This window comes from Bemisia tabaci, chromosome 7 (assembly GCF_918797505.1).
Source record: "Bemisia tabaci chromosome 7, PGI_BMITA_v3".
Taxonomy (NCBI): domain Eukaryota; kingdom Metazoa; phylum Arthropoda; class Insecta; order Hemiptera; family Aleyrodidae; genus Bemisia; species Bemisia tabaci.
Window position 1 is genome coordinate 19,054,264 of NC_092799.1, and position 26,239 is coordinate 19,080,502.

At 36.3% G+C, this 26,239-nt stretch overlaps 1 protein-coding gene across 9 annotated transcripts; it reads left to right on the forward strand.

The window, feature by feature from the left end:
• Nucleotides 1-5: 5 nt before the first annotated feature.
• LOC109029658 (uncharacterized) lies at nucleotides 6-25,077 on the forward strand. Of its 9 annotated transcripts, XM_072302185.1 has the most exons (18): nucleotides 8-263; nucleotides 1,208-1,393; nucleotides 3,686-3,824; nucleotides 4,268-5,347; nucleotides 6,536-6,634; nucleotides 7,147-7,254; nucleotides 9,714-9,848; nucleotides 12,822-13,088; nucleotides 13,409-13,501; nucleotides 14,047-14,136; nucleotides 14,682-14,750; nucleotides 15,254-15,412; nucleotides 16,133-16,375; nucleotides 19,630-19,851; nucleotides 20,371-20,451; nucleotides 21,144-21,254; nucleotides 21,564-23,123; nucleotides 24,334-25,077. In XM_072302185.1, the coding sequence occupies exons 3-18, from the start codon at nucleotides 3,813-3,815 to the stop codon at nucleotides 24,415-24,417; spliced, it is 4,413 nt and encodes a 1,470-aa protein (XP_072158286.1). In that variant the 5' UTR covers nucleotides 8-263; nucleotides 1,208-1,393; nucleotides 3,686-3,812; the 3' UTR covers nucleotides 24,418-25,077. The 9 variants fall into 9 exon arrangements, with proteins under 9 accessions (XP_072158289.1, XP_072158290.1, XP_072158285.1 ...); XM_072302188.1 differs by lacking the exon at nucleotides 3,686-3,824 and having other exon boundaries at nucleotides 6-263; nucleotides 4,268-4,666; XM_072302184.1 differs by lacking the exon at nucleotides 3,686-3,824 and having other exon boundaries at nucleotides 7-263.
• The last annotated feature ends 1,162 nt before the right edge of the window (nucleotides 25,078-26,239 follow it).

Below are 26,239 nucleotides of genomic sequence, written 5' to 3' on the forward strand. Positions count from 1 at the left end.
TTGTTTACTTTTTTTTAGAAAGTAGGAAAAAGAGCACGTGAACATGTGAATTTTGAAGAGTGTGATTTCTAGGAAGAATTCTAATTAAAAGAATTTCACTTCGGTTTACTGTTTAGTTATTCATTTTCTCGCTTCTCTCAAGGTCCTATTTTCCTCTGACTTCTCCATCTCATGATGTCAGTAACAGTAATAAGCCTTGATGTAAGGAGTCTTTTCCAAAGCCATGATCGTCTTTTTTTGCTTGATTTAAGGGATTTCAAAGTGTAAGTTTTTCTATTGTATCTTTCCTCTCTTTTCGGAATAAAAGAAAATTTGTAATTTTCAAGGAAGCATCTCGAGTTGGAGGATGCGAAACGAAGTGGAATTTGATTTTGATCCCAGTTTAGGACTAAGAAGATGCGCACATCTACCATCCTCTTTTGGCTGGACAGCCAAAATCTGTGAAAATGTTTTACTTAATAGACACCCTATATTGGACACCAGTCTGACCTTGTCGAAAACCCGGTACTCTTGGGACTGATCAACTTCCAAAATCTCACCATCAGCGTGAACTGCAAGTCCCCAAATTGGTCTTATTTAAACTGGCTTTTCAATTTTCTGCTAATTTTTCCTAGATCCTCAAGTCATGGTATTCCTGGGAATTGATACAGGTTGAAGGTCTTCTCTGGAATGAAAATCTTTCATCCAGAAGGATTTCATCTGCAAAATCCTGTTTCATCATTCCTAATATAATATTTTTGCTGACGGGTGCACTTGAGAGTACAGCTTACTAGGGTTTTTTTTTTTTTTTAACAATTTCAAATAGCCTATTAGCTAATCCTATGCTTATCACCCCAGCCCCTGGTGACCATTGCCAAACCATCAAACTCAGATCACCTGGCCGGGAATCGAACCCGAGACCTCTTGGTCATAGGGTCAGCGCTACAACCACTACACCACAGGAGGCCGACAGGTGAAGTCTAAAATTTTAAGACAGGGTCTCCTCAATCAGTTCCATTCAATAACAAAATTTAAGGAAAAGATTTGAATATTCAGAGTTTTAATTCTGTAAATTTAGTAAAGTTATTGCAGTATTAACACAGTCATAGGATAATATCAAATAGTAAAGTATAGCATTTTTTTCCTGCTCCATGATTAATCGAGCTTTTTTTTTTTCATGAATATTTACACTCTGTGATCTTTAAGACGGTAAACATAATCTGTGCAGGAATATGGACATGAAGCTGTGTGTTACATACATCCCCCATGTTAGTGGCTGGATTTACAGCTCATCACTCGAGTGAATGTGTGGAGAGGTTGAAGCCAGGGCGGAACTTTGGGGGGGGGGGGGGGGGTGGCTTGCCACTGCCCCCCATCTACTATGCCTCTCCTAAGAAATGTGAGAGGTATTTTGGTAAGTAATTGCGTTATACAAATTCCTCTTTGAAATATAATATGATCCATTTTGCAGTGAGAGCAATCTAAAATTGCTCATGAGATGGTTCAAATTTTCCAAATTTTCCTTGAGTGGCCTCCAGACCACCTCTTTATAGCTGAAAAAACCGTGCAACCCTCTTTTAGAACTGTATGAATTCTGCAAATACCTTTTGGTTGAGATTTTCCTAGACCTCCCTTGACGTGGTGCCCTTCAGCCCCTCTCTCCCCCACTAAAAGATCCGCTCTTGGGTAGAGGAATCATAATTTTTCTCAGTAATCAACAACAATTTTATCAGTGATGATCATGTCGTCACCTTCCAGGCAAAGTATCACAAGCGCCATGCGACGTTTAAAAATTTCCGCCGCCATTTTATTTCTTTACTGAGAAATTGTTGGTTGAATCTGTTCGGAAATTTCACTAAATTTTATCGGCAGCACCAAGAAAATTCAGTGAAATTTTCGGACAGCTTCGTTGAACAATTTCTCTGTAAAAAAATAAAACGGCGGTGGAAATTTTTAAACGTCGCATGGCGCTTGTGATACTTTGCCTGGAAGGTGACGATGTATTCAACTACAGCCAATTTCAAAACTTCAAGAACAAACCTTTTCAACATCTTTTGGAGTTACCATTTCTTCCCTTTTTTTATTTCAAAATTCATCTACTTGCCTTATGGTCAGTGTCCGTTCTTCTTTTTTAACAAAACCAATTTCCAATTCTGCTTTTGTATTGCAGGTTAGGAAAGTGTTTGATAGACACCAGATGTTTTAGACATCTGTTCAAAGAAGTCTAAAAAACATATGATGAGATTGAGGAATGGAGGCTGTCGATTGTCAACAATGTTAATTTTTTTTTTTTTTTCATATTGATCAAAATTTTTGGTTGAAAATGTCTCATGCCGCTCATTTCAAAATTTCTACTTGTTTCCCTCACCCTTTATTTAGTTGAATTATTCTGTGTGAATCGCTTTCTATTCTTGAGTTCTATTAATGTACAGCAAAATGCTGTGCTTTGGTGAGTAGGATATCTTGTTAAAACTATTATAACCTTGACCTACAGCTAAATAGTTGGTTGTACTCTTTGAGTGCCAAACCCATAACCCATATCATCATAATATCCGAGTTGACCTCTGAACTTCCAGTTGCGTAAATCTTTTTCTAGAAAGACAAGATTTTGAAGGGAAAATTGTGTCTTTTTTTCTTTCATATTTACTTCTTTCACTACACAAGTACCTAATCTTAATGGAATTATCCTCTGCATGGTTTGTAAAACCTCTAACAGAACTACTGAGGACTTAAAGATGCAGTTTGAAGGATTTTTTACTAAATTGCCTGCCATGATAATGGACCACTAGACAAGGTACGAATTTCAGCATTCTGATACAGGTTTTTTAACCGAAATTTCACGTAGAACACGATGCGCACAACAAAAACTACTGAAATCAACGCTTTACGAAGAAATTAAATGATTCTTGATGCGTGAATTCAAACCACCCGCTCATGAAAACTCAATGCTATACGTGATTCACATCGCGCGCTAAATGTCATCATGACAATCTCTGTGATATAAAAATCTGGCAACCTCAATCTTGACGCTTTGGCTCAGTTAAAGCAAATTGCTTATAGTTTGAACAACACATGGTTGGAAATGAACGTTTGCTCGATTGAGAGGCTCGCTGAAACCGTTGTGGTGCGCGAATTGACTTACGCAGAGCTTTGAGTTTCTTGTGAGCGGGCCTTTCAAATTCCTCATAACCAATGTGAAATAAAAACGTTAATATCTTCCTTAGGAGTTGATTTCAGTAATTTTCGTTGCGCAAATCGTGTGCCGCGTGAAATTCTGGTTAGGAAACATGTATTAGAATGCTTAAATTCGTACCTTGTCTAGTGGTCCATTGTGTGATTTTGATGTTACCATAAATGGAGGAAAAGTTTTGAGATAAGCAGTCGGTTGTGTCTGCTCTACTATCCAAAATGTGACTGAAGAAGAACCATGATGCGCATGAATAATTTGCCTTGTAAAATTGAATTTACTAGGAAGCATAATGGTATTTGCAAGAAAAGGAAATTCAAAAGAGAAAAAAGAAAAGCAATAAACTGTTGGATCAAGAGAGAAACAGTTAGTATTTCTCTTCTTGCTAAAAGTGTATTTTGAGATAGTGGGAACTTTCAATATATTTTTTTCCCAGCAATATTTACTATAAATCAAACTTCAAATTAGTACTGATTACCTTTTCTGCCTTATAAATAATCAACATTTCATTGTTAACAGGTATGTTCCAAAAATATTCATCCCGGCTTGTTCTAAAATACAGTTCATTTTATGATGAAGACGCGTTTCTCTAACATTTGTAATGCCACAATGTTAGTGGAGCCTGCTTTTGGAAGTTCCCTTCGTCATGAAAAGCCAGGTAGATAGATATTTTGTTTTCTAAGGATGTCCTACTAGTCAAAATCAAACAAATTAAAAATCTCTAAATTTGGTAATGACAGAATAGTAGAATATTGCTGGGTCCACGCTGTTTTGCAGGGAAATCAAGGCCAAAAATTTTCATTGGATTAAACAATTTGAACTCTAATGAGTATCAGTACAGGACTGGAGATTGAGAGTGTTCAGCTCAGGCAGATAAATTGAAGCTGGGGTCAAATCGGATGATCTATGTACATTTGAGTGTTTTTAGACCTCATAATGCAAGCCTGGCAGCTGGGCATACATTTTTTTCAGTTCACTTACCCTGACATCCAATAGCTTTCCTCCCCCCCCCCCATTTTTTCAAAAAGCTGTCATATCCTTATGGAACTTTAGCAGGAATCGATAATTTGATATTGCTGTTCAATTTAAATTTGTTCTCAGATTTGCTGTTCACCAAGAGAAAGGAGACGTAAAGGAAGCAGAGGAGACATTTGCTCTCAAGACAGTTATACTAGGATAGCTAATAGGATAAGGAGCACCTCCAAGTTGAATTGTAAAGTTGCCAAAAGCTCTTCTGCATGTAAAATTCTTGCACCCCGAAAAAGAAAGTCTTGCAGGAAACTGAAGAAAAAACCCTCTAGGCTGATCCATCCTTACAACCTAGAAAATAAGAGACCACAAAGATGCCCTACTCCTCCGCCAAGACCTCCAGCATATTGTCGCAGACCATCTAAACGACGAAGATCCAAAACATGCAAAAGGAAATGCAGCCCCCGAAGAAGATGTACGCCCTCAAAATCTCCTTGTAAAAAGCGCAGTAGATCTAATTGCTGCTCTAAGGTAAATTGCTGTTGTCCCAAGAAAGATCCGTGTTGTCCTCGAAAAGATTCTTGCTGTCCTAAAAAAGATCCTTGTTGTCCCAAAAAAGATCCTTGTTGTCCTCAAAAAGATTGCTGCTGTCCCAAAAAAGATCCTTGTTGTTCACAAAAAGATTGCTGCTGTCCCAAAAAAGATCCTTGTTGTCCGCTAAAAGATTGCTGCTGCCCCAAAGAAGTACCTTGTTGCCCTCAAAAAGATTCCTGCTGTCCCAAAAAAGATCCTTGTTGTCCCAAAACAGATTCCTGCTGCCCCAGAAAAGATCCTTGTTGCCCTCAAAAAGTTCCTTGTCGTCAGAGAAAAGAATCCTGCTCTTCTAGATCTAGAGAGAGACAAAGAAGCTCTTGTTCGGAGCAAGCCAACCCTTGTAGGGAGCAAACAAGCTCTTGTAAAGTGCAAACAAGTTGCTGCAAAATAAGAGCCAAGAGGTCTTGCTCACCTAAAGAGAAAAAACAAGACTGTTTCGATTTTAGTCCGACCCAAGACTTTGGCTGTGACAAAATGGATGCATGCCAGCCAAATAAGGATTTTTGCTGTGATGGAATGGATGTATTCCAGCCCAGGAAAGATTTTTGCAATCCTAGTCGCAATAATGAGTTTGCTGAAATAAGTACAAAGAGGGGGAGGAGGAGGGTTAGAGACTTGGTGAGTCTCTCATTTTTGCATTTTCCCATTTATTTGTTTATCCTCAACCAACATATTTTACTTGACTTGTTTTTTCATAAAATAAGCCATACTATGTCTAAGAAACCATGTTCTGTTGCTGAATCATCTTCTTTGGGGGAATTCTCAATTTTTAGGGGTTTTAGATAATGTGGAGGTTCCGTCAGAAAAATGATGCGTCAGATGAAAGCATGAGAACAAAGAAAGAATCTAAAAAAAGGCCTGGAATCATTAATCCATCACAAAAACAGATGAATAGAAGAATTTGGCAAAAAGAACTGGAAGTTATTTTTTCCCCCTACTAGAAATTAGTTTGGTCTGTTAGTTAAAGCTGAAAATATGACCCAAAAACTACCTTTTATAGTTTGCTCTTGTATACTAATGATTGATCATCCGTGGGAAAAGGTCTACAAAAACTCAAAATTAAGTTGGAGGTACCAGAAAATTGAAGAATATTCTTCAAACATTTTGAAACGGAAAACACCTGAAATATCTCGCCAAACAGGATTTATTGTGGGTTAAGCCTCACATTTGATAAAACGTAATTTGAAGAAATAGCTGTCTTAAGTGAATCAGTGAAAACGAAAACACGCCAACTCGAAAAAATGAAAATAATCAAGACACGCAAAACTGCGCAGTAGTTGAAGAAGTTAGCACAAGAAAAAGATTTTTGGTGCCGAAACACAAATACGTAAGGACACTTATAGGTCCAAGTTGGAGCAGATGGGTGAACTCTAAAGACCTTTATGAAAACTGACTCTCTTTAACGAATATTGAGCATTTTGGAGTTACCGAGTTGGTGTGTTTTCGTTCTCACTGATTCAAGTATGAATATACCATGTTCAGGACCCAAAGTTGGCAGATATTGCAGCTTTACGTCCTTAATTAGCACAAGAATAAATTAAGTTACTGGCAACTTATTCTTTAGGACACCTCAGAAAAAATTCCTTCGAAATCTCAATTTTGATTTTTTTTTACCCATCTCGATAAAAATCCCTCTATGGAAAACTTTGCCAGTGTGGACTGAAGTCCCTTTTTCTTGCGGACAGTCACTTGTCATACCAACTTATGTAATAGTTGCGGAGAAAGAAAAGTAGGGAAACATACTTATTGTTGTACTCTCATACTTTCATTCGCAAATTATAAAATTTCCCTGATTTCTGTCCTTAGGAAAAGCAGATGAGGCCTCGAAGGCAAAAAGTAATTATCTGCCCCTGCCCGGATCCATGCAGTGTAAATTCTGCAAATCTAATGCCCATACTTTGCGAGGTATGTAATACCTTTTATTTAGAACAATAATCAGAAAAAGGAGAAAGAAAGTGAGCCTTGAACGTTTTGCTCGGAAATATTTCTTCTGCCTGCATGTTTGTCACCAAGAGTTCATTCCATTCATAAAAGCTGATGTCTCCTCAATAATCCTGGACTGAGAAGAAATTTACAGGTTTTCAACGCATTATTTGTGCACAAAAAACTTCATGTCTCCTCATCTTGTTTAATGAATCCGACACCTTGGATGAATTAAGTTAAAAGTCTGCCTATTTTGCTTCTTCAAAAAGAGGTCAAAAAAGTTTTTGAATGACAATTACCTACTGTATGCCTCTCACCAATTTTTTGCAGGTTAGCATTTAAAAAATTCAATGTCTTTCCTTCCTCATGTGTCTCAATCCCATCCTTGTACCCATCTGTTCTATCAATAATTTTTTCTGTTAGAATTAATACACATCCTTTTTCCTCTTTCATCCGTTTTTTATTTTAGTTTAACCTTTTTTTTCTGCCCTCAGAAAGACTCATCGTACAAAAAGAATAAAAATCACTCTAAAAATTCCAGGAAACTATGGCGTAAACCTAAAAGAATAGTCATGAAGTCAGTCAATTCTAATACATCTACTGTAAGTTCTTACGTTACACAATTTAAGTATAACTCAGGGTTCCAACGAGAGGTTACTTTGAGCATGCCATATACTACATGACAGGAACATAGCTTTGTGACAGTAGATACAGCTACTCTAAGAGAACATTTTTCTGCTGAAAAACTAAAAAAATTCAAGCTCAGTTTTTTTAAACTACCGCATCATCTATTGAGGGAAAAATGAAAAAAGCATTTCACCTGAGAATTTTTCCTTATGTTTGATCACTTTTCATCATAAATTTCAGAATATGGTTCATGGGTTTTTTAAACTATTTCCATTCTCTCTCTGAAGAGGGTGTAAACGAAATTTCTGAGGAATTACCCAGATCGGTCGGTTGCATTTTGCCACTTGATCAAACAGTAATAGTAACTTCTTTATACTCACTTCTAAGATGGACCCTTTTCCTGGACGAGAGGGGTCCGAGGAAATTGTTGGACTGGCTCCTTACCTTATTCAATCAGTGTCACTTTACTGTATTCTCAGTGGCCCTCTGATGTGCCAACCGATAGAGTGGCTTTTTTGACAACTGTGCCCAATGCTGCGGAGCATCTCGAGTTGGAATATGCTCATGTTCGTACAGAGTTGGACTGAGTTGTTTCTATCTCCCAATGATAGGTGACGCTTGCGCTAATAGTAGCACACTTGTCGAGTGATTTTACAATTTATCACAACACAGTCAAACAGTACGGACTGACTACTACCGGTCAACCATGCCCTCCCCCATTTTGGTGCTTCAGAGAGATAGGGTATTGGCGTAGCATGATCATCCACAGCCACAATAATAGACTCTTAAAGTGTCCTCAAAAACCCTTAAACATCAGGGACCGAATTGGGGACCCTAACGCTGGTAGCGAACTGCCTGCCACCAAAGCTAGCCCCAACAAAACTGTGAAAGAAAAAATTTAAAAATGTGCTTTCTGATACAAAATTCTAACAAGGGAGTGAAACAATACTCTGATGTGCGGCTTTTGCACTGGCTGAGAGAGTGTCTACTAAACTTGGAAATGAATGTGACTTATAATTAATTTTAACAACAGTCTCATTTCCTCCAGAACATTCCGCGCTCATCAATGGCATTAGGACTTAGGTACCGAAATAACATCCCAATATCTACTTTTTATATCATCATCATCATTACTATCATCTTCTTTAAATAATATATATGTTGCAAAGAATAACCCAATTTTTAACTCATTGCTGAATTCTGTTTCCATAGCTACCAGATTCTGCTAAATTTTTTGTAATTTCAAAATTCCAAGTTTTTTAGCCGTTTATAACTAAAGTTAGTTAATATACATTTTTGTCAAATGCACAATATAATCAAAAATTCTTGCAAAGCCTCATCACAACAAATGTGTTTCTGTAAAACCTCATGGACATAAAAAGTGCTTTTTAGTGTAAGTTTCTATGATTTTACTCAATTTAATAGCAGCTGCCCTAACCTATTATTTCTTTATTGTTCTTGGTATTCATTCGTTGTTTTGACTGTGTTAGCTTCAAAAATTTGAATTTCTAATGTTTTGCGATGGGAAGTGTTTTCAGCTAAGTCCATTTACCTACTGTTCTCATTTAACACATACATAGATATATATTCAAGAGCTTTGTTCTTTTAAACCCTACGAGTGTGGGCTACTTAAGTTTCAGAATAAGTGCAGCAAAATACCATCCTCAGAGGGTCATGGAAATCCGCTCTCAGAGACTGTCGAAAAATTTGAACTCAAAAGTAAACTTTTAGTGTATTCGCAAGAAAACCACATTCTTTTTCAGAAGTAAATTACTTTAAAACTGAGTCTAAGGAAATGTATTCCAATGTCACTAAGCTTCGATAAAAAATCACAAATCGGCCACTAAAAAATGTTTGCATTAAAAAGAAGTCACTAATTTTCTCATCAAAATCTTACAGAGAGAACGATTCAGACTACGAACAAATAAGAAATCAATTTTTGAAGGAGATATCCAAAAAAAATTCTACATGGATCAAATATATTTGATGCATGAGAAGTTAGAGCATTTATAAGACATATTTTGTATTTTTGCCATTTAACCAATATTAATCATGTTTTGAAGTTCATTTCCTGAGTTCCTGTCGTGCGATTTATTTCTCTCGTGAAATTTGGAAGAGAAAACTTGATGTGTAGTGGTTTGATTCGTTCCTTGTCCAGGGGCCAAGTATCATACTGCAAAAAGATTTCAATATGTGTTGAATCTACTCCAGTTTGCGTAAGTATTGCTACTTTTATGCTTTCGAATGGAAGCTCATCAAATGATCCCCTTTGAGGTGAAAACTGCGTAGCTTGTTCAACCGGTGTTATTTTCAGCACTCCTGTTTGATCTGACAATGGGCAGTCATGTTTGCCATCCTGTTAATTTTGTACCATTTCTTGTTGAACTATTAACCGACTTGATTTTTAATCCATTTGACTATTATTTCATTTAAGTGCGAATGTCCCATCAAACCCTCCGACGGGAAAACCTTTAATAAACCGCCACCTCCTCCTCGACCGCCTCATCTGCCTTGCCGTCCTAGTGGTGATCCCCCTGCTTCCGTCTCCTATGAATCAACTCCTAAGAATGTAAGTTTTGATCATATTCTTGCCAATCATTTGTAATAATTTAACTGATGTGATCATTCGTCAGTATGGTAATAAAGATGAATATGTTATTTGTCAATACCTCAAGAAATTTTCTCTACTACCACTACTTATAGAAGGGACACGATAACACCTCAAAAAAGGCTCTCTGCTACTTCTACTCTCAGAAGTGTCCTGCCAATTTTCGAAAAAGTTCTTCCACTAAATTATCTTCCGAAAAATGCTATTTCATGGAAGTAAAATTTTTAAGTGAAGTCTAGTAAGTGACCCAAAAGAGCTCATTAACAACTTTGCTACCACAATAAAGAGGTTGTTCCATCTACCATTGAAACTGGGCCCCGAATGAAATCTCCTCATCTTTTCAGGTATCAAAGGGCATGGTCAGGGACACCCAAAAATGGTTGAATTTTTTCCAAATTCCCCCCTGGGGAGGGGGGGCGGGGGGTTATATGAAAAACGGTTTTTTGGCTATAACTTTTGAACGGTTTAAGATATCGATTTGAACTTTTTTTTAAATGAAAGGTCGTTTAAAGAGCTTTCTTTTGGTATATTATGTTTAATAGTTAGGTCAAGTTTTGACCAATTTATGGCCTGTCAAAAATTTTCCATGAGTCCAAAAATCAGATTTCTGTAGTTTAGAGCAGCGACGATCGCATGCAGATGAACAAAAAACTGTTCAACTTATAGCCCTCTCTCTGACGGTTAAAATGAGCCCAAGATCATCTTGGGGAAACGATTTGTCTCCGAGTTATGCTTCTTCAAAGTTGGCGCGGCGGGGTCCGCTTCCGCGGGGCAGCGCTCCGGAGTACGATAGTTCACTCCCACCCCCCTCCCGTCATGCCACGCGACGCAAACCGAGGAAGACTACCTTTAATGATCATTTGAACAGATAAATGCACACAATATACGCTATTATGGTGTACAAGTATTATTAAAATTATATTGAAAACGCTCTATAAAACGAGAAGCAATATACCTGGATCCGGCAATTTGTTTGACGACTATCGCATAGTGTCCGCGATACATAATTTATATTTTCAACGCCTGCAAAGTGATGGTGACGACGCAAAAATTGCCATTCAAATGCTCCAAAAATTAAATGAGCCGAATATTGTGGAACAAATTGTTGAGGACGAGAAATGGCTCCGAAAAAAAGTAGTTTTTGAAAACCTGACGACAGATCATTTTGAACAATTAGAACAGTGGAGGAGCGAAGATCTTGACACCCTCTCGGGAAGTTATCAAATTGGACTTGCAGCAAGTCATATTGCAGACCATTTTGCTGATGGAAAATATTGCTTTCAAGTGACGAAGGATAACTTTTTGCCAGATTTTCAAAAATATGATATTTCCGTAAATTCGCCTCTTTTTCTTCGATCGCGGATCCTATCGAGGCATAAATCAAAAAAAGAATATCATATATTTATATTAATCGACACCAGTCAAAAATCCAGCGAGGCCATTAAAGCAAGTTACTGCACATGTAAGAACGGTGCGCGTACCATCAATCCTTGTGCTCGTATTTGTTTTACGGGCGCTATCACAAAAAACCAGCGCCTTCAGCCTTTTTGAACGAGTGCTTCCCTCTCAGAAAAGTCGATTTTGGCTTTTCAGACGACGAAGATGAGGATGAAAATGCGGATCACACTGCCGATGATCCTATGGATTGCGGTGATGATAAATTCGGTGAGATTCCACTCTTCTATTTAGTATATTAATATAATTTTAATAATACTTGTACACCATAATAGCGTATATTGTGTGCATTTATCTGTTCAAATGATCATTAAAGGTAGTCTTCCTCGGTTTGCGTCGCGTGGCATGACGGGAGGGGGGTGGGAGTGAACTATCGTACTCCGGAGCGCTGCCCCGCGGAAGCGGACCCCGCCGCGCCAACTTTGAAGAAGCATAACTCGGAGACAAATCGTTTCCCCAAGATGATCTTGGGCTCATTTTAACCGTCAGAAAGAGGGCTATAAGTTGAACAGTTTTTTGTTAATCTGCATGCGATCGTCGCTGCTCTAAACTACAGAAATCTGATTTTTGGACTCATGGAAAATTTTTGACAGGCCATAAATTGGTCAAAACTTGACCTAACTATTAAACATAATATACCAAAAGAAAGCTCTTTAAACGACCTTTCATTTAAAAAAAAGTTCAAATCGATATCTTAAACCGTTCAAAAGTTATAGCCAAAAAACCGTTTTTCATATAACCCCCCGCCCCCCCTCCCCAGGGGGGAATTTGGAAAAAATTCAACCATTTTTGGGTGTCCCTGACCATGCCCTTTGATACCTGAAAAGATGAGGAGATTTCATTCGGGGCCCAGTTTCAATGGTAGATGGAACAACCTCTTTGCTGCCTAAAATACAAAAATAAAGTGGAGGGAACCGGGGCCAAGCCTAACAACAAGGAACCAACCGGAGAACCTAATTATTTGATGTGCAACAATGACAGAATTACAATATTATTTGTGATAAAACGGTAGACGGTTAAAAGTATACTTTACTTTTTTTTCTCAACGATGACCTCACTGAAGTTTTCCATTTTTTCCCTTGATGATTGTTACTCCCCTCAAAAACTGAGTCATTCATCTATAAAATAATGTAGCAGTTTTTTTGAATCAATAGATGCATTTAAACTAAAGTTCCATCTACATGGAAAGAATTTTGAAAGATGTATAAGCAACAGTTCAAGATCTACAACATAAGTCAAGTATGTTTGGTTTTAAAAGTAACAGTAAAACGGCACTGCTGAAAAAAGAAGTATTCATGAAAATCATTCCAGACTTTATTGAAAGGAAAAGCCAGTTAAGGGTTTTAAATATGCAAACCCACATTTTTGAACTCAGAGCGGTTCTTACTCAGAACACATCAAGCAAAGTCTGTCTGCATACAACCATAAGTATTTCATCAAGTAGGCCTAATTCTGAAATTGACTCAATTTATGTTTCAGCATGACTCCAGAAAATGTGACTCAAAAGGGAAAGAGTCATGTGTAAAACCCAAGTCCAGCCAAAAACAACTTAAACAGCTTGACTTTACTGCCGAACGAGAGTTTGATCACAATCTTGAGTCATGTCCAAAACCCGAGATCGGTCTGCCATCAGAGGCCTCTCTGAAACCGGAGCATTGTCCAAAATATCAACTTTCACCAAAGCCTGAGTCTTATCTCAAACCCAAGTTGTGTGAGCGGAGTATAGTACCAAATGATACCAAACAAGTAAGTAATAATTTTGCTTCTCCCATTTTTTGCACTTTGACTTCGGCTCTAAAATGATAGGTCTGACGACATCTTGAACCCAGAGCCCAAGTGGCAATGGTTGCAACAAATTAAAATTGGGTACATAGTAAAAGTATTGCTGTTTTATTGAAGTGATGTGTATGTTGCCTGTTCACTATTTTAAGAGGTTTCTCTTATCGAAATTTACTGTAATAAAATCGAAATAAGTTGCAATTTTTTTCCATCGCAAACTGGCTACCTTTTTCACACTTGGAACTAATTATATTAATCCTCAAATTAATAAGTCATTCTCTTGTTAGGAAAAAACTGGTCCAAGGCCCAACTCGGAAGTCCTGAAGCTGTCCAATATTTCAAACTTTATTCCGAATGTATCCCCCAGAGCACAGTTGAAGGTAAGATTCATTTTTATTTATTTTTTTCCTCTTATTTACATCACAATCGCCATCAAAAATCGTCACACTAGGAAGAAATGTTACCACTCATAACCTCTCATAGAACCTCTAGTACTTAAAATTTTGTGTCTCAAGTTTTGCTTTATCCCTCTTTGAGCCGAAACCCAGGAGCCATCAGGCCAAACTTTTTTTATCTAGATTTCATCAATAATTTTCTCAAATGAGGTTTTATTGTTATTCAGTAAGGAATTTTCAGCAGGACTATTTTTGTAAATGTCTACTGTAATAATGAGAACTTGACTCTTCAATGAAACTTTTTCTCAAGTATCTAAAAGAGTAAGTTATGAAAGGTGTAGCTCATTTTTATGCTGGTTAATTACGTGAAGTTATAGTTTGATATTTTTATCTATCTTTTCTCTGTAAGAGCAGAAATACGCCAAAATTTGCAAAACTCTTGACTATTTACCCCGGTATTTTACAAACAGTCTGATTTGATGATTACCCTGCAAGGCACTGTTAATTTTTAATACAAATATTTTGCACAGGTGGATATCCAAATCCCTGGTATGCGTCCAGAAGGGGGGGCCCAGTCAGAACTTGAGGCACCGGATGATGGTGCAAAACAAGTTGTAAAGGTGAGCTTGCACAAATAATTTTGGTGTTTTCTCCCGCGGTTTGAAGATCAGTCGAAAGACTTAAAGTATATCCTGAGATAAGAGTCCCATAGATCTTCTCCAGAGGCTAATGTGATTTTCATTTTCCTACACCAAGAAATTTTCAAAACAAATCCTATGCTATTATCGCCCAAACTTGGAAGTGAATTGATCTAAATTCAATGACCAAAAGTCCCTCTTTGATGAGGAGAGGGCTTACCTGGAAAGGATTTTTCTGGGCCCCCTTTGATAGACCTCAATCGTTAGTCAATAAATAATTGTGTATTCATACAATGTGATGTCTACCATAGTAGTCCTGTCATAGTAACATCCCGTGACAATATGACATAGGTGTATGGAATCTGCCTTGCTTTAAGTATAAGTTAGAGAGAGTCATGACTTATGGATGATTCAGTTATTTCCAGAAAAATTATTTTTTTCAATTTTAATATCAAGTCTTTCAACAAGGACCATTTTATTGTGAGTTTTCAGAGAGCAAAATTAATTGTACATCCCTTTCTTTACAGTTTCAATTATGCCCGGATTGTCATAATTTATTACCTCCCTCGCCATGTCTGGATCGTTTTCCAAAATCAGTAAGTTCTGTACATCTTCTTTAAGGTTTCACTAGCTGAACTGGTAATGTATCCGAGCTAAATCATTTGTATGTATCATAAAAGTGTAATATATACATTGGTTGCTTATCAATGCTCCATTTCAAGGGCAAGTTCAAAATTCTGGAACCTTGCTTCGAAGAATATCTTGGTCTCTTAAAGAAAGCATGAACTAAATATTCACTCAATTATAGCCATGTATTGAACAAATATTCTGACGACCTAAACTTTCTATGTCTTCTACTTTGAACCGATCCAACTTTTTGTATCGTATTTTCTTGCTAGCTTTGATGTTCATCAATGCCTGAATAAGTGACAGATTTTAAATTATAAAATGAAGAAAATTGAAAATCTCTCGAAACTAAAGCCTGGAGCTAACCTCAAGCTCTTAAAATGCATCTCAGCATTTTTTTATCGGACTATTTTGAGAGAGTTTGAAGACTGGCTGATTTACTTTCCCTTGTTCACGCCTTTATGCTTTACAGGTCTTGGTCTCGAGGAAACCTAAATCTAGCGCATACGGTCTGGATATGAAAGTTCGAAAACGTAAACAAAAACCAGGATCAAGAAAATTTTTTGAGTTCTGCAATTGTGTTTCGAACGCTGCAGATCCCAGAAACTCTCACTCTTTCACGCAAACCAAAGTAAGAACCTTAATTTTATTCTATCCATGATTTACTGATTGATTGTAATGAATTGATCATTATATGGATTGCATTTTGCAAAAAGGAACCAATAGCATTGCAATGTTGCTAAGATTGTGCAACTTCTTTTATCTTGGAGGAAAAACCCGATTATCCATCAATAGTTTCTATCTTACTCGCTAAAAACTGTAAATTTAAGACAAAAATAACCATCTAAATTTATTGTTTTTCACAATTTCCGCAATTTTATTGCAAAAGATGAAGTTGCACAATCTTAGCATCATTGCAATGCTAGTGGTTCCTTTTTGCAAAATGCAATCCATATGCTCAAAGGTTGTTTTGTAGGATTTTGTATAGTAGGATTTTCTTATGTATAAAATAAAAAATCATTTTAATATAACATTCAAACAACAACGTTCAATGCACGTAAGTAATTATGAAAGTGAGTTTATTCGATTTTAAAATTGTAATTATGAAAATTTTAAAACTTGAAGGTACATCTTTGGTCTTAAAAAAATCTTTCAATTGATAGAGTATGTATGTATCCAGGAAAATGGAACTAAGGTACGCTCATCTGTCACAACCACCAAAAATGGAAAAAAGTTTCCGTGCAGGCAAGTTTTTCAACTACAGTTACAATTAATTTCTGTGTATTTTCATCATGCAACATTAAATTTAGGTGATATTTTAAATCTTATACCTGTGTCGGTTTTTCATCAGTGTATCTCCCTCCCACAATCTCAACGACTGTCGAAATCTCCATCGCCTATACGAAATCAACAGTCAAGCTTTCAAGAGCGATTCGAGAAAGCAATCAGACAGTACTCGGAAGGTAGCGTAAATGGTTGTATAAGCAAGAGTAGCACCAGATTTGGCAGCTCATCCACATCTGCGTTATCGTTGAAAAATCCACGTCCACTAGGTGCTTTCAAAGTCGGGAAAACCTCTGTCAGCGTTCCTCATGTAAGTTTCGAGCTTAACTGTTTTCTAATGTCAACTGACAATTTCTTGTGTTGCTTTCAATCTGTCTTCAACCTTTGCAAAACAGAATTTCATTAGCAACTTTTTAAGGGTTGCATAGAAAAGCTCAGTCCTCAAGATTTTAATCTGAATGATCTTCAAATCAACTCAGACTTATACTGCCGTGCTGAGGAAGAACGCCGTATGAACATTTGGGAGTTGCCAAATTTCCTTTGATAAAATTTTATTTTTTAGGAAAGTTATGAATATTTTTCGTTGAAATTTTCTGAAACTTTAGGTGCAATTGCAAACAAAATTATCTGAAAAATTGGAAGGAAAATATTCATAGGTTTACCAGGAAATTCGTGTTCTATCAAAGAAAATTTGGCAACGCCTGAAGGTTCACATGGCGTTTTCCCTTAGATCGGCAGTATTACGTCATTCATCTTAATTGAGTTTGGCCGTCAGTTTATGACAGTGACCTAGATCTACATTAGCATTCCAACATTACAAAAGCCATTTACAAAAAATACGTTCCTCAATAGTTATTGCAACGTTAAAAATCCTCAGATAATGTTTTATTTTCTTCAAAGAAAACTAATCAAACTTTTTCCTTGCAATTTGGTTAAATTTTTTTAAAATTAGTCAGAAAATTTACACAACATTGCATTAAAAACTGTTGGTTAGTTCTCCTGTGAAACAATGAAGTATGAGCCGCAACTTACAACATCGCAATCTAAGATAGGCATTTTTTTACTTCAGCTGTCAGTCAATTAACCATGTGTCTAAGTGTTCTTTCTTGACAACTCAAAACTCAGCTTTTGAGGTCAACTTGACAAAAATTTATCTATTTCCTGAAAAATGTATTCCTGTGCTCTTAGATCCTTTTTTTCATCGACAGTTGTAAATTTTCACTCAGTTGTAATCTAACTAGTAATTTTAAATTAGAAAAAATGTCTGATTTCATTGAATTTACAGTGGTGTAAAGACGAGAATTTTAAACTCAACATTATTGGCACTAAAAATGTGTCTGATAAGGTAAATGATCTGTGTGAATGCATTGATAAACTGGTAAAAAATTCAAAAAGTTGCTGCGAAGGCCTTGATTCGCGGAGACACAGTCGGTCTCGGAGTTTTGATTTTCGTCGGAATGAAAGAAGTAAGAACCAAGTTAAAAGATCTTCTTCCCTCTCGGAATCTTGCAATTGTGGATGTCCAACTATTTGCCCTGACCCAAATGCCCATCGTGGAAATTCTAGCTCTGACCCTCAGAAACATTGTGGAAGTTCCTGCACCAACACTAAAGCAAACAGCGGAAGTCCTTGCTCTGACGCAAAAACTAGTTGCAGAAATTCTACTCTTGATCCTTTACCTAAAGCTGGTTGTGGAAATAATGCTTGCCCTGAGCCCAAAGTTCGATGTGGGATCCTTTTTCGATGCTGTCATTTGATCACAGGCTGTTTTATCACTTCCAATCAGACCAACTTCTGCAAAGGTACGTTAATGAGTTCTGTAGCCAACCTTCCGAAATTGAATTCTTTGTGTATTATTAACTTTTCTATTGATGAGATAGCTCAATTTTTCTCACATATTTTCCCTTCATTACTTACCATCTCATTGCAATAAAGTAATTTTCCCCGTAACTTTTCTCACTTTTTACCCATTTTTGGATCTTCTTTTCTATTTTCCGTGGTTTCTTCAATGAGAGCATAGAGTCTTATTCTTAGTTTTGACAATTCCGATGTTTTTCTCTCTTCTGAATGTATTTACCTTTGTTCTACTTGTAATTACTGTGAATACACAGGATACAAAGAAAATGGGAAAAATAATCATCATGAAAACTGCAGGTAATAGAGACTTTTAAATTCCCCTTTCACTCCCGTCTGTGACAAAGGAGTTCTAATTACATTTTAAAGTCGTACATTTTAAAGAAATGTAAGCTGAAAATCATGGAGCGACAGATGTTTATCAGGGAAATAAAATACGAAGTTGGGATACTGGAAAATGTAACAAGTTGATCAATGATTTTTTCTCTATTCTTCTATCAGGTGAGGAGAACGGCACTAGACTTAGTTATTTAAAATAATCCTTCACGCTAACATCTTAGATAGTAGGTTGCATAGTGCTGTTTTGTATTTCACTAGGATGTCAGTCTCGTTTACAAAATATATTCTATCAGCTCAGTTTAATGAAACATTGTCTGCTCAGGCTGCCAATTTGCTCATTACTCTTTAGACTCATTAATCGATTAAGCTTGTAATTTTTTTTTTTTTTTTTTACTAATTTTTCTGTAATTGATTTTAAAAGTTCTTGGGGTATTTTGGTAGTGAGAGTTTACAACGCTGACACTAGTCTCCTTTCTCCTCTATTTTTTAAGCCCTAGATAATTTATTTTAAAGTTTTCCATTTGTATCGTTTTCAAGGTTGGTTATGGAACAAATTAACGCATCCTTCCCTTTTTGTTTTTCTGGAAGTGGGGGCACTGAGTAAAAAAAAGGATCTCTTTTTAGTTTTGGTGTTGAACAACATTGTTAATATTTTTCTCCCATAAGAAAATTTTGTGGCTTGATGACAATTTTATTGAATCTGTACTTCATAATCAATTAAGAGTTAATGTATGAAATTCAGACAGAATTACCTAGAGGTTCTGCATAGAGAAAGGAAACTTTGGTAGAGATTCTGTAAAACTTTGACAGAGGAATGCCTTTTTTCACTAAATGCCTCAATTAAAATAAGGGCTATTGCTCTTAGAGTTCAGCCCATAATTGATCCCTCTGAAAGAAAGTGTCCATTCTTTTGTTCAGGAGGTTGTACAGTTGTTTTCTCTCCTCACTTCTTTCACAAATACCGATAAAAATAATAACACAAAGTCACAGATTGCTATCCTCTAGAAAAATTAGAATGTTATAATAAAAAATTACAAAACCTTTCATCACTTTCTTGATGGTTCATGAAGGATGTAATTTGTATAAAGCCTGCCAAGTTTGATGGAAAATATCACCTTCAAGTTATCGTCCATTTGGTTATTTTACTTACTAGCCTTAAGAGAGGTCTTTTCTGCAACAACAAATCAACCTTGGCAAAACTATCAGGGCCTTTTCCCTTAATAATGATTGCTCTCGTTACGATGAGAGGCAAAACTGATCCGTCTTTAAATCATAAGTTTTATCACCGGAGGTAAAACTTGTGGGATCCTCCCAATTTTGAGGTTTTGTCATCACTACTTTACTAAATTATTGTTTCCTCTTTCTTTCCAGATGGGATCTTCTCAACCTCATTTCCAGTTACACACCAAGGCATCTCCGCTGGGTCAGAAAAAACAACAACTGTGTTGCCAGGCACAGAATTGCCCACCAGTCACTGCATCAAATCAAGAAGGAGTTTACTCAAAATGTTTGCTGAGAACTGAGCCAATTGTTTATTGCGCGTGCAACAGTGGATCTTCTTTCCTCAACAAAAGAGTCAGTCAAGGGAATCAGGTATGATTTATTGTTCTACATCATTTTTTTTTGCCCGAACCCCGATTGTTTTCTAGCAAACAAATAAATATGATTGAGAAGAAAACAAGTAATATAGATGAAAGCGATAATCAAAGTCTCCATTCATTTAAAATAGAGAAAAAAACCAGCTGTCACTTACTTTGCAAGCCACAATCTTCTTACCAACATTTTGAGTAAATTCGAAAAAGTTCCGGAAACAACCACCACTTGTCACCTTGTGTCACTCCCCCAAAATTTCAAGAAAATCCTAGAAAGTTCTAGAGAGGTTGCAGAGATAAGGTTCTCTATTTACTTACACATCACTTGGAGAAAAGTTGAAAAAGTTCCAAAAAAATACTATTATCAGTCACTTTGTGACACATTCAAGATTTCTAAAAAGTTCAATATGAACTTTCATCCGTCACCTGTAAATAATTCTTTCTCACTTTTTTTTTAAGGAGTATACCTTTTGTAGGCTTTGGCACACTTATTCTTTTAAGTTTCTTATATTTTTTCCAGGGCTCATGTAGACCTACTGAAATTGCTCAGAAAGATGGTGAAGGAGACAAACAACATGATGTTCCCACATCCAGAAGATCTGTAAGTTCATTCTTTTTTTCATTTGATCAGTTCTGCCTATTCTTCAATCCTTACCATTCATACTCAATTTTATTTTATTGATCATAAAGAGAACATGATTAGACCAAAATGTGCAATAAAGTAGGTCAAATTCGAATTTTTTCGTGGAATCGTCTGCAATCAGTTGAGGTATCCCTGTAGAGTTATAATGTTGCTAATTCGTCCAAATTGCACCAAACAGTTTCAGTTTTCTGAGGCCCCAACTTGAGAATTTTATTTTTGTTTCCTTTGATCTCATCTTTTTCAACTGATCTTACCTTGTTCTTATTCATTAACAGAATATTTGTGTAAGAGCTTATGAAAATTCGCTAATCGAACGTACGAGGCATAATATTTTATACTTCTATTTTGGATACATCATAATCCTCAGGAACATATTTTTAATAGAAGATGATCTTTTTTGTATTGTTTGACATGACATAAGAATGAAAACTTTCAATGCTTCAAAATGCATTTTTGTCTTTGTGCTATTTGGTCAGACACGTATCCACATATGTTGTATATGTTTACTTTCTCCAGGGATTTGATAGAATTCCCTGTGTCCAGAGTAATTTTCCCTCAAAGTTGATTGCTTTACTTATTTCCATAATTATGTTTCAAGCTGTAAATTGCAGAAAATATGTTCTAACAGTTGTAAAAATTGTCAATTTCAGCTATTCGGGTCCTTCAGTGGCTCGCCATCAAAGGAGATTGCAAAACTCAAAGAGGAAAACAGAATTACGCTTCCGATCCAGCCTTGCCTTGGCCTTGAAGCTAACAGTAACGTGAGTTATGTGGCATTATTTTGTGTTCTAAATGAATCCTAGTACCCAGCAAATAATTTAATGTCCCCTAATGGTCCTCATCAAAATCCTGGGACAAAATGTATGATTAATAGTCGACCAAGTTAAGATGGATGAAGGAAAAATTTTTCATTTTTTCATCCAACTTATCTTCATTGACTAGTTCAGGAGTCACCAAGTTTAGAATTTTAATGAAGCTGCTCTGCAGTTATCAATTTTTTTCCAGTAGGTACTGCATTTTATAACTTTTCATTTTAGATTTTAATGAAAAGATAATTGTTTTTTTCCCAGGAAATTCATTCAAAGAAAAGCAAACCTGCTTGTTTTTCATACATGGTTCAGTGCTTGATGCCTATGTGTACGTTCCCTGATAATGAAGCCAACAAATCTACAGACCTTCCCTCCAAACCAAGTCTGCGATCTCGTGGAAAAGAATGCGAAACTGTCAGATCAACGCAAATTAAAGATTCAAAAGCTCATAGATTGAATGCTCTCAACATTAGCTTACCTAAGCATTCAAATGTGAAAATAAGTATTCAGGTTCTACCTGTCAAAGCATTTTCAAACTCAAATCTTGTTCGCAGTGTGGAAAAAAATTCTAAAGAAAATGCATCGGGAAAGTCAAATGATTGTACACATGAGTTGAAAACATCCTCACAAGCATGCAACCACAGCATAAAAGCAGAATCAAATTGTAAGAAGTCAAACTATTTTACATCAAGTGGCAACGAAAGGATTCCTCATTTGCACGGTGAAAATGAAGCAATTTTTCATGAAAAGCCTGTGCTTTTAAGTGTAAGACCTCGCAAATCTTGCAGTTCATGTAATTTGAACGAAACGTCATCTAGTGTAAATTTAAAACTCGAAAAAAACCTTGGATCTCTCATCAATGATCTTAAAGAAAAATCTGACAAAGAAAATTGCAGTAACCAAGTTAGAACTCCTTGTAGCAAAAGGAGTGGATCTGACAGTCCAATAAAAAGAGATGCTCTAAAGAGAAGTGACAAACTCCTAACTAATGTTGCTGCAAAATCCAAAATAATAAGCAAATCTAAAGATGTTCCGCCTCCTATTCCACCACCACCAGTTTTTCAAAAAACAACGAAGAACAAGGAAACAGGCACCTCTCCAGAGAAGAAGCAACATTCAACTACCAAAACCAAAAAAAGCACTGAGTCACAGTGGTTCAAATCAAAGAAAAATGTTCGAAACTCAAACCAAATTTTAGCAGTTAGTGAAGACCACAACAGCCTTGCCAATTCAGTTGGTATGAAAAAAGCAGGTAAGACGTCCTCAGAGCCAGCAAAACTGCATGGTACAAGTGATGTCGTTTGCCAAACAACTTTCAGCTATTTTCAAATTCAGGGAGATCGATCCGAAGATTTCTTACGGTGCAATCAATCCTGTGCTATTTGCTGCAAAAGTACGTGTGACAAGAAGTGCAGTACAAATTTCAATCATATCGAGGACCTTTACTCTAGGCATGCTGATAGACAAGTTGCATGGCAGATCAAGCGACAAGCTGAACAGCAGGCTAAAAAAGAGCATGCACAACTAGCCCCTAGAAAGAACAGAGGCTGCGGTCAAGAATATGTCGGCGAAGAGATTGATATTTTCTGTTGCAATCATTCTCAATGTACACCCAGCCTCACAAATATGCTGCCGCTCACCAAATCTGAAAGACATCGTAATAATAAACGTAGGGCTGAGTCAACACTGAGTGCTCCGGAGGAATTACGGATACGTGAGAAAGGAGGGTCTGAAATTCTTAACGAAGATGAACTCTCATGTGAGCTGAATCCCATTCGAAGCAATACCAGTTCACCCTGTGTATCAGCACCTGAAAGTGCGGTAAGATGGAGTGCATTATACTTCATATTCTAGGTATAGCCTGTAGGATCCTTTTGGAAATCATATCTCTGTGGAACTCAGTGATACAGTGACTCATTATTCTTTGGCTGTAAAACTAAGTCATAGAACAACTAAGTCTGGGTAAAACTACTGCCCATGGAAGGCTTGTAAGTTGTGGCAAGCCACGACATATTTACATGAAGATAGGTTTGCATCCACGAACGCCTGCTTACTTAGGAAGCAAAACATGGTACATAGTATTGATTGATCAAAACTTATTTAAATTAAATTGAAAAAGAAAGTCTTGCCTTTATACGTCATGTTGTTTATTACAGGTTGTTGTGGTGGATGTGCATTTCCGACATCAAGTTCATCCTCAGCACTTAAACACAAAATTGTTGAGGAAGGACTTGATGTCCGAAATGTACATCTGTCGCAGGCAAATAGTGAAATCAGACATTTTTTCAAATGCCTAGGCAGAGAGCTAAATTTTGATTGTTTACAAAATTTTGTGAATTTATGGCGGAGAGCTCACGAGTTTTTAATATTTGTGGAAAAATATCTCATCAAACCTGCAAACTTTTTTTGTCTATCCCTCTTAAATTGCTTCTCATATTTTTAAATGTTGAAATTTTAAAAATGCTGCATTCTCTGAAATGCTGAAAATTTCAAGATAAGTGTCTCACTCAGGAGCTAAAACTCGTCTAAAACACTATTTTGTGATGCAAATTTTTACTGAGAATTTTTTTATACGAAGTCAATTGATTATTTTGTCTAAAATAGGAAAAGAATCAGAATTTCAATTTTAGCTAGAATATTTGACTATTTACCTAGGCATTTGACAAAATGCCTGATTTTACTATTTGCCTGCGACACATCCACCACAACAACTTGTAATAAACAACATAGCGTGTAAAGGCAAGACTTTCTTTTTCAATTTAATTTAGTCTATTAACACGCAAAATGCGATACCTCAATTGAAACTTATTTGTTGGAAATTGTAGATATATGTCAGGAGTAGGCATATTATCCTCAGTAATTACTGTTATTATGCCGTAATCAAGGGTCAAATGCCATAATCCGCCTATTTTTCCACATGTAAAGTTAATCGGTGTGTTTAATGGCTGAAAAGTCGGGGGAATTATTTTACTCAGGCGTTTTTCAGATATTTGTGAGAAACTATATTTAAAATTGTCCATTTTTGTTACAGGAATGTTTTTTTAAACAAAAATTCAATCGGTGCATCGGAGCTTTAAAAACTCTAGCCCATCCTCTTGGAACACAGCAAGGTTGACAAGAGCGGTACTCTTTCTTCTCCCTTTTTTTTGTTGTGTATAAAATGTTTTCGTCCTTGACCTCTGTATCTTGACTAGGTATTCAAATCAATATTGTGCTCCAGTAACTATATAATTTGTGTCAAAATTAATCAGGCCAATGTCTGAGCAGATTTTACATTTGTAACCTTGTGTTTGGTTGTCCCTGGTTTTAAAATCAGCGTTATTTATGATTTGCATCCAACTCAATTTACTCGTGTCATAATTAAACTTCTCCCAGTGACCTCCCTCAGTTTATTATGTAATCTGATTTTTTATTTACCTCTGACAGTCGCTGAGATGCAATGTGTATTTTTAGTTCCATTTCCAAAAATAATTTTAATTTACTGAGCTTTTCTTTTCTTTTCCTTTTGAAGATTCCTTCTTTAAAATTATCTCTGAGGCATTACAATTTTTACTTGTTATATTAAATAACTTTCCGACTGGGGACATCGAGAATAATTTTAAACTCACAAGATGTTGCATTAATTTTTGTTTAACCACCTCACTCACTGTGTAGGGCACTGAATATGACAATTACTTCTGCAAAAATCAATAAGACTATGTTAGCTGTTTTAATTTTTGATTTTTTTTTTTTTTTAAAAAAAATGCATTCTTGTGATAAATATCCTATTTTTGAATGCAAAGTAGCTATTTAATAACTGTACCTATAATAATACTAATATGTTTATAATTAATTTAGTAACCATTGCTATATTTTAACTGTTTTATAACAATAAATACAATTTTTACAAATATTTTTCAATTTATTTTTTTTTATTTTTTTATTTTTTGGACAAAATTGTTCTACTTAAAATATTGATTAAAAGATCAACTAAAAATTCTGATTTTTCTACACAAGCCAAAATTCTGAGAGAAATATTTATTCATAGATATTTTTAGTATTTTACAACTATTTGCAGTCATGAAAATGCTATCTCCAACTGTTTTTAATGACACAATTGTATGAGTCCATGCCAAATAAGTTAACGCACTTTTAGAGTGTGACAGAGGAGCTGTTTTTTTCAGTTCAGCAGTAAAACTGAATACAACAATAAAGATGGCGTATCCTCCGTAGCACTCAAGAAGTGGATTTTATTTAGCTGGAACTATATTTCCAATTTCCTCCGCCACAAAGGGTGGCGTATCATAGGAATAGTTTTTTGAGGCATTCACTCAAGCCAGACTCTTGAAGTACCTACTCTCCAATCTAATTTTACTTTTAAATACATGATGCACTGCAGCATGATCTGACTGACTGAGATTTTTCAAGTAATGTCTTGAAATTTCTATGTTATCGATCAATTCCTATTGACCAGTGGCTGAATCATTTCTTGCCAGCATTAGATCCTCTGTATGCATTTTCAATTAACATAGGTGTCTCATAAGAGACTAGGGGGCTATGCCCCCTGGCCGCTACACGGCCCAACCTCCAGGGGCGCTCTGCACTCCCTCAGGCCCGCTTTGACAACGGAACGACCTAAAAAAAATGTAAAGATTTTCATGCCCAACTCTCATTTGTCCAATCTCCCCATGAGCGGGAGCGATTGGACCAATAAGAATCGTTTGACAAAAAATCGTCATTTATTTCAAACTTTACGCTAAGACTTAGCTCGATAAACTCGAGCAATTTTTCAAAACCAGGCTACACCTCTCAAAATTTTCCACTAATTTTCAGCAGTTTCGGGCTACGATTCACGGGACCGGGACCTAGCAGACCCATTTCTCTATGTACCAACCAGACCTACTTACGGGACAAGTCTCTATTACTTCCGTTTCCGGCGTCATCGACCATTGCCATGA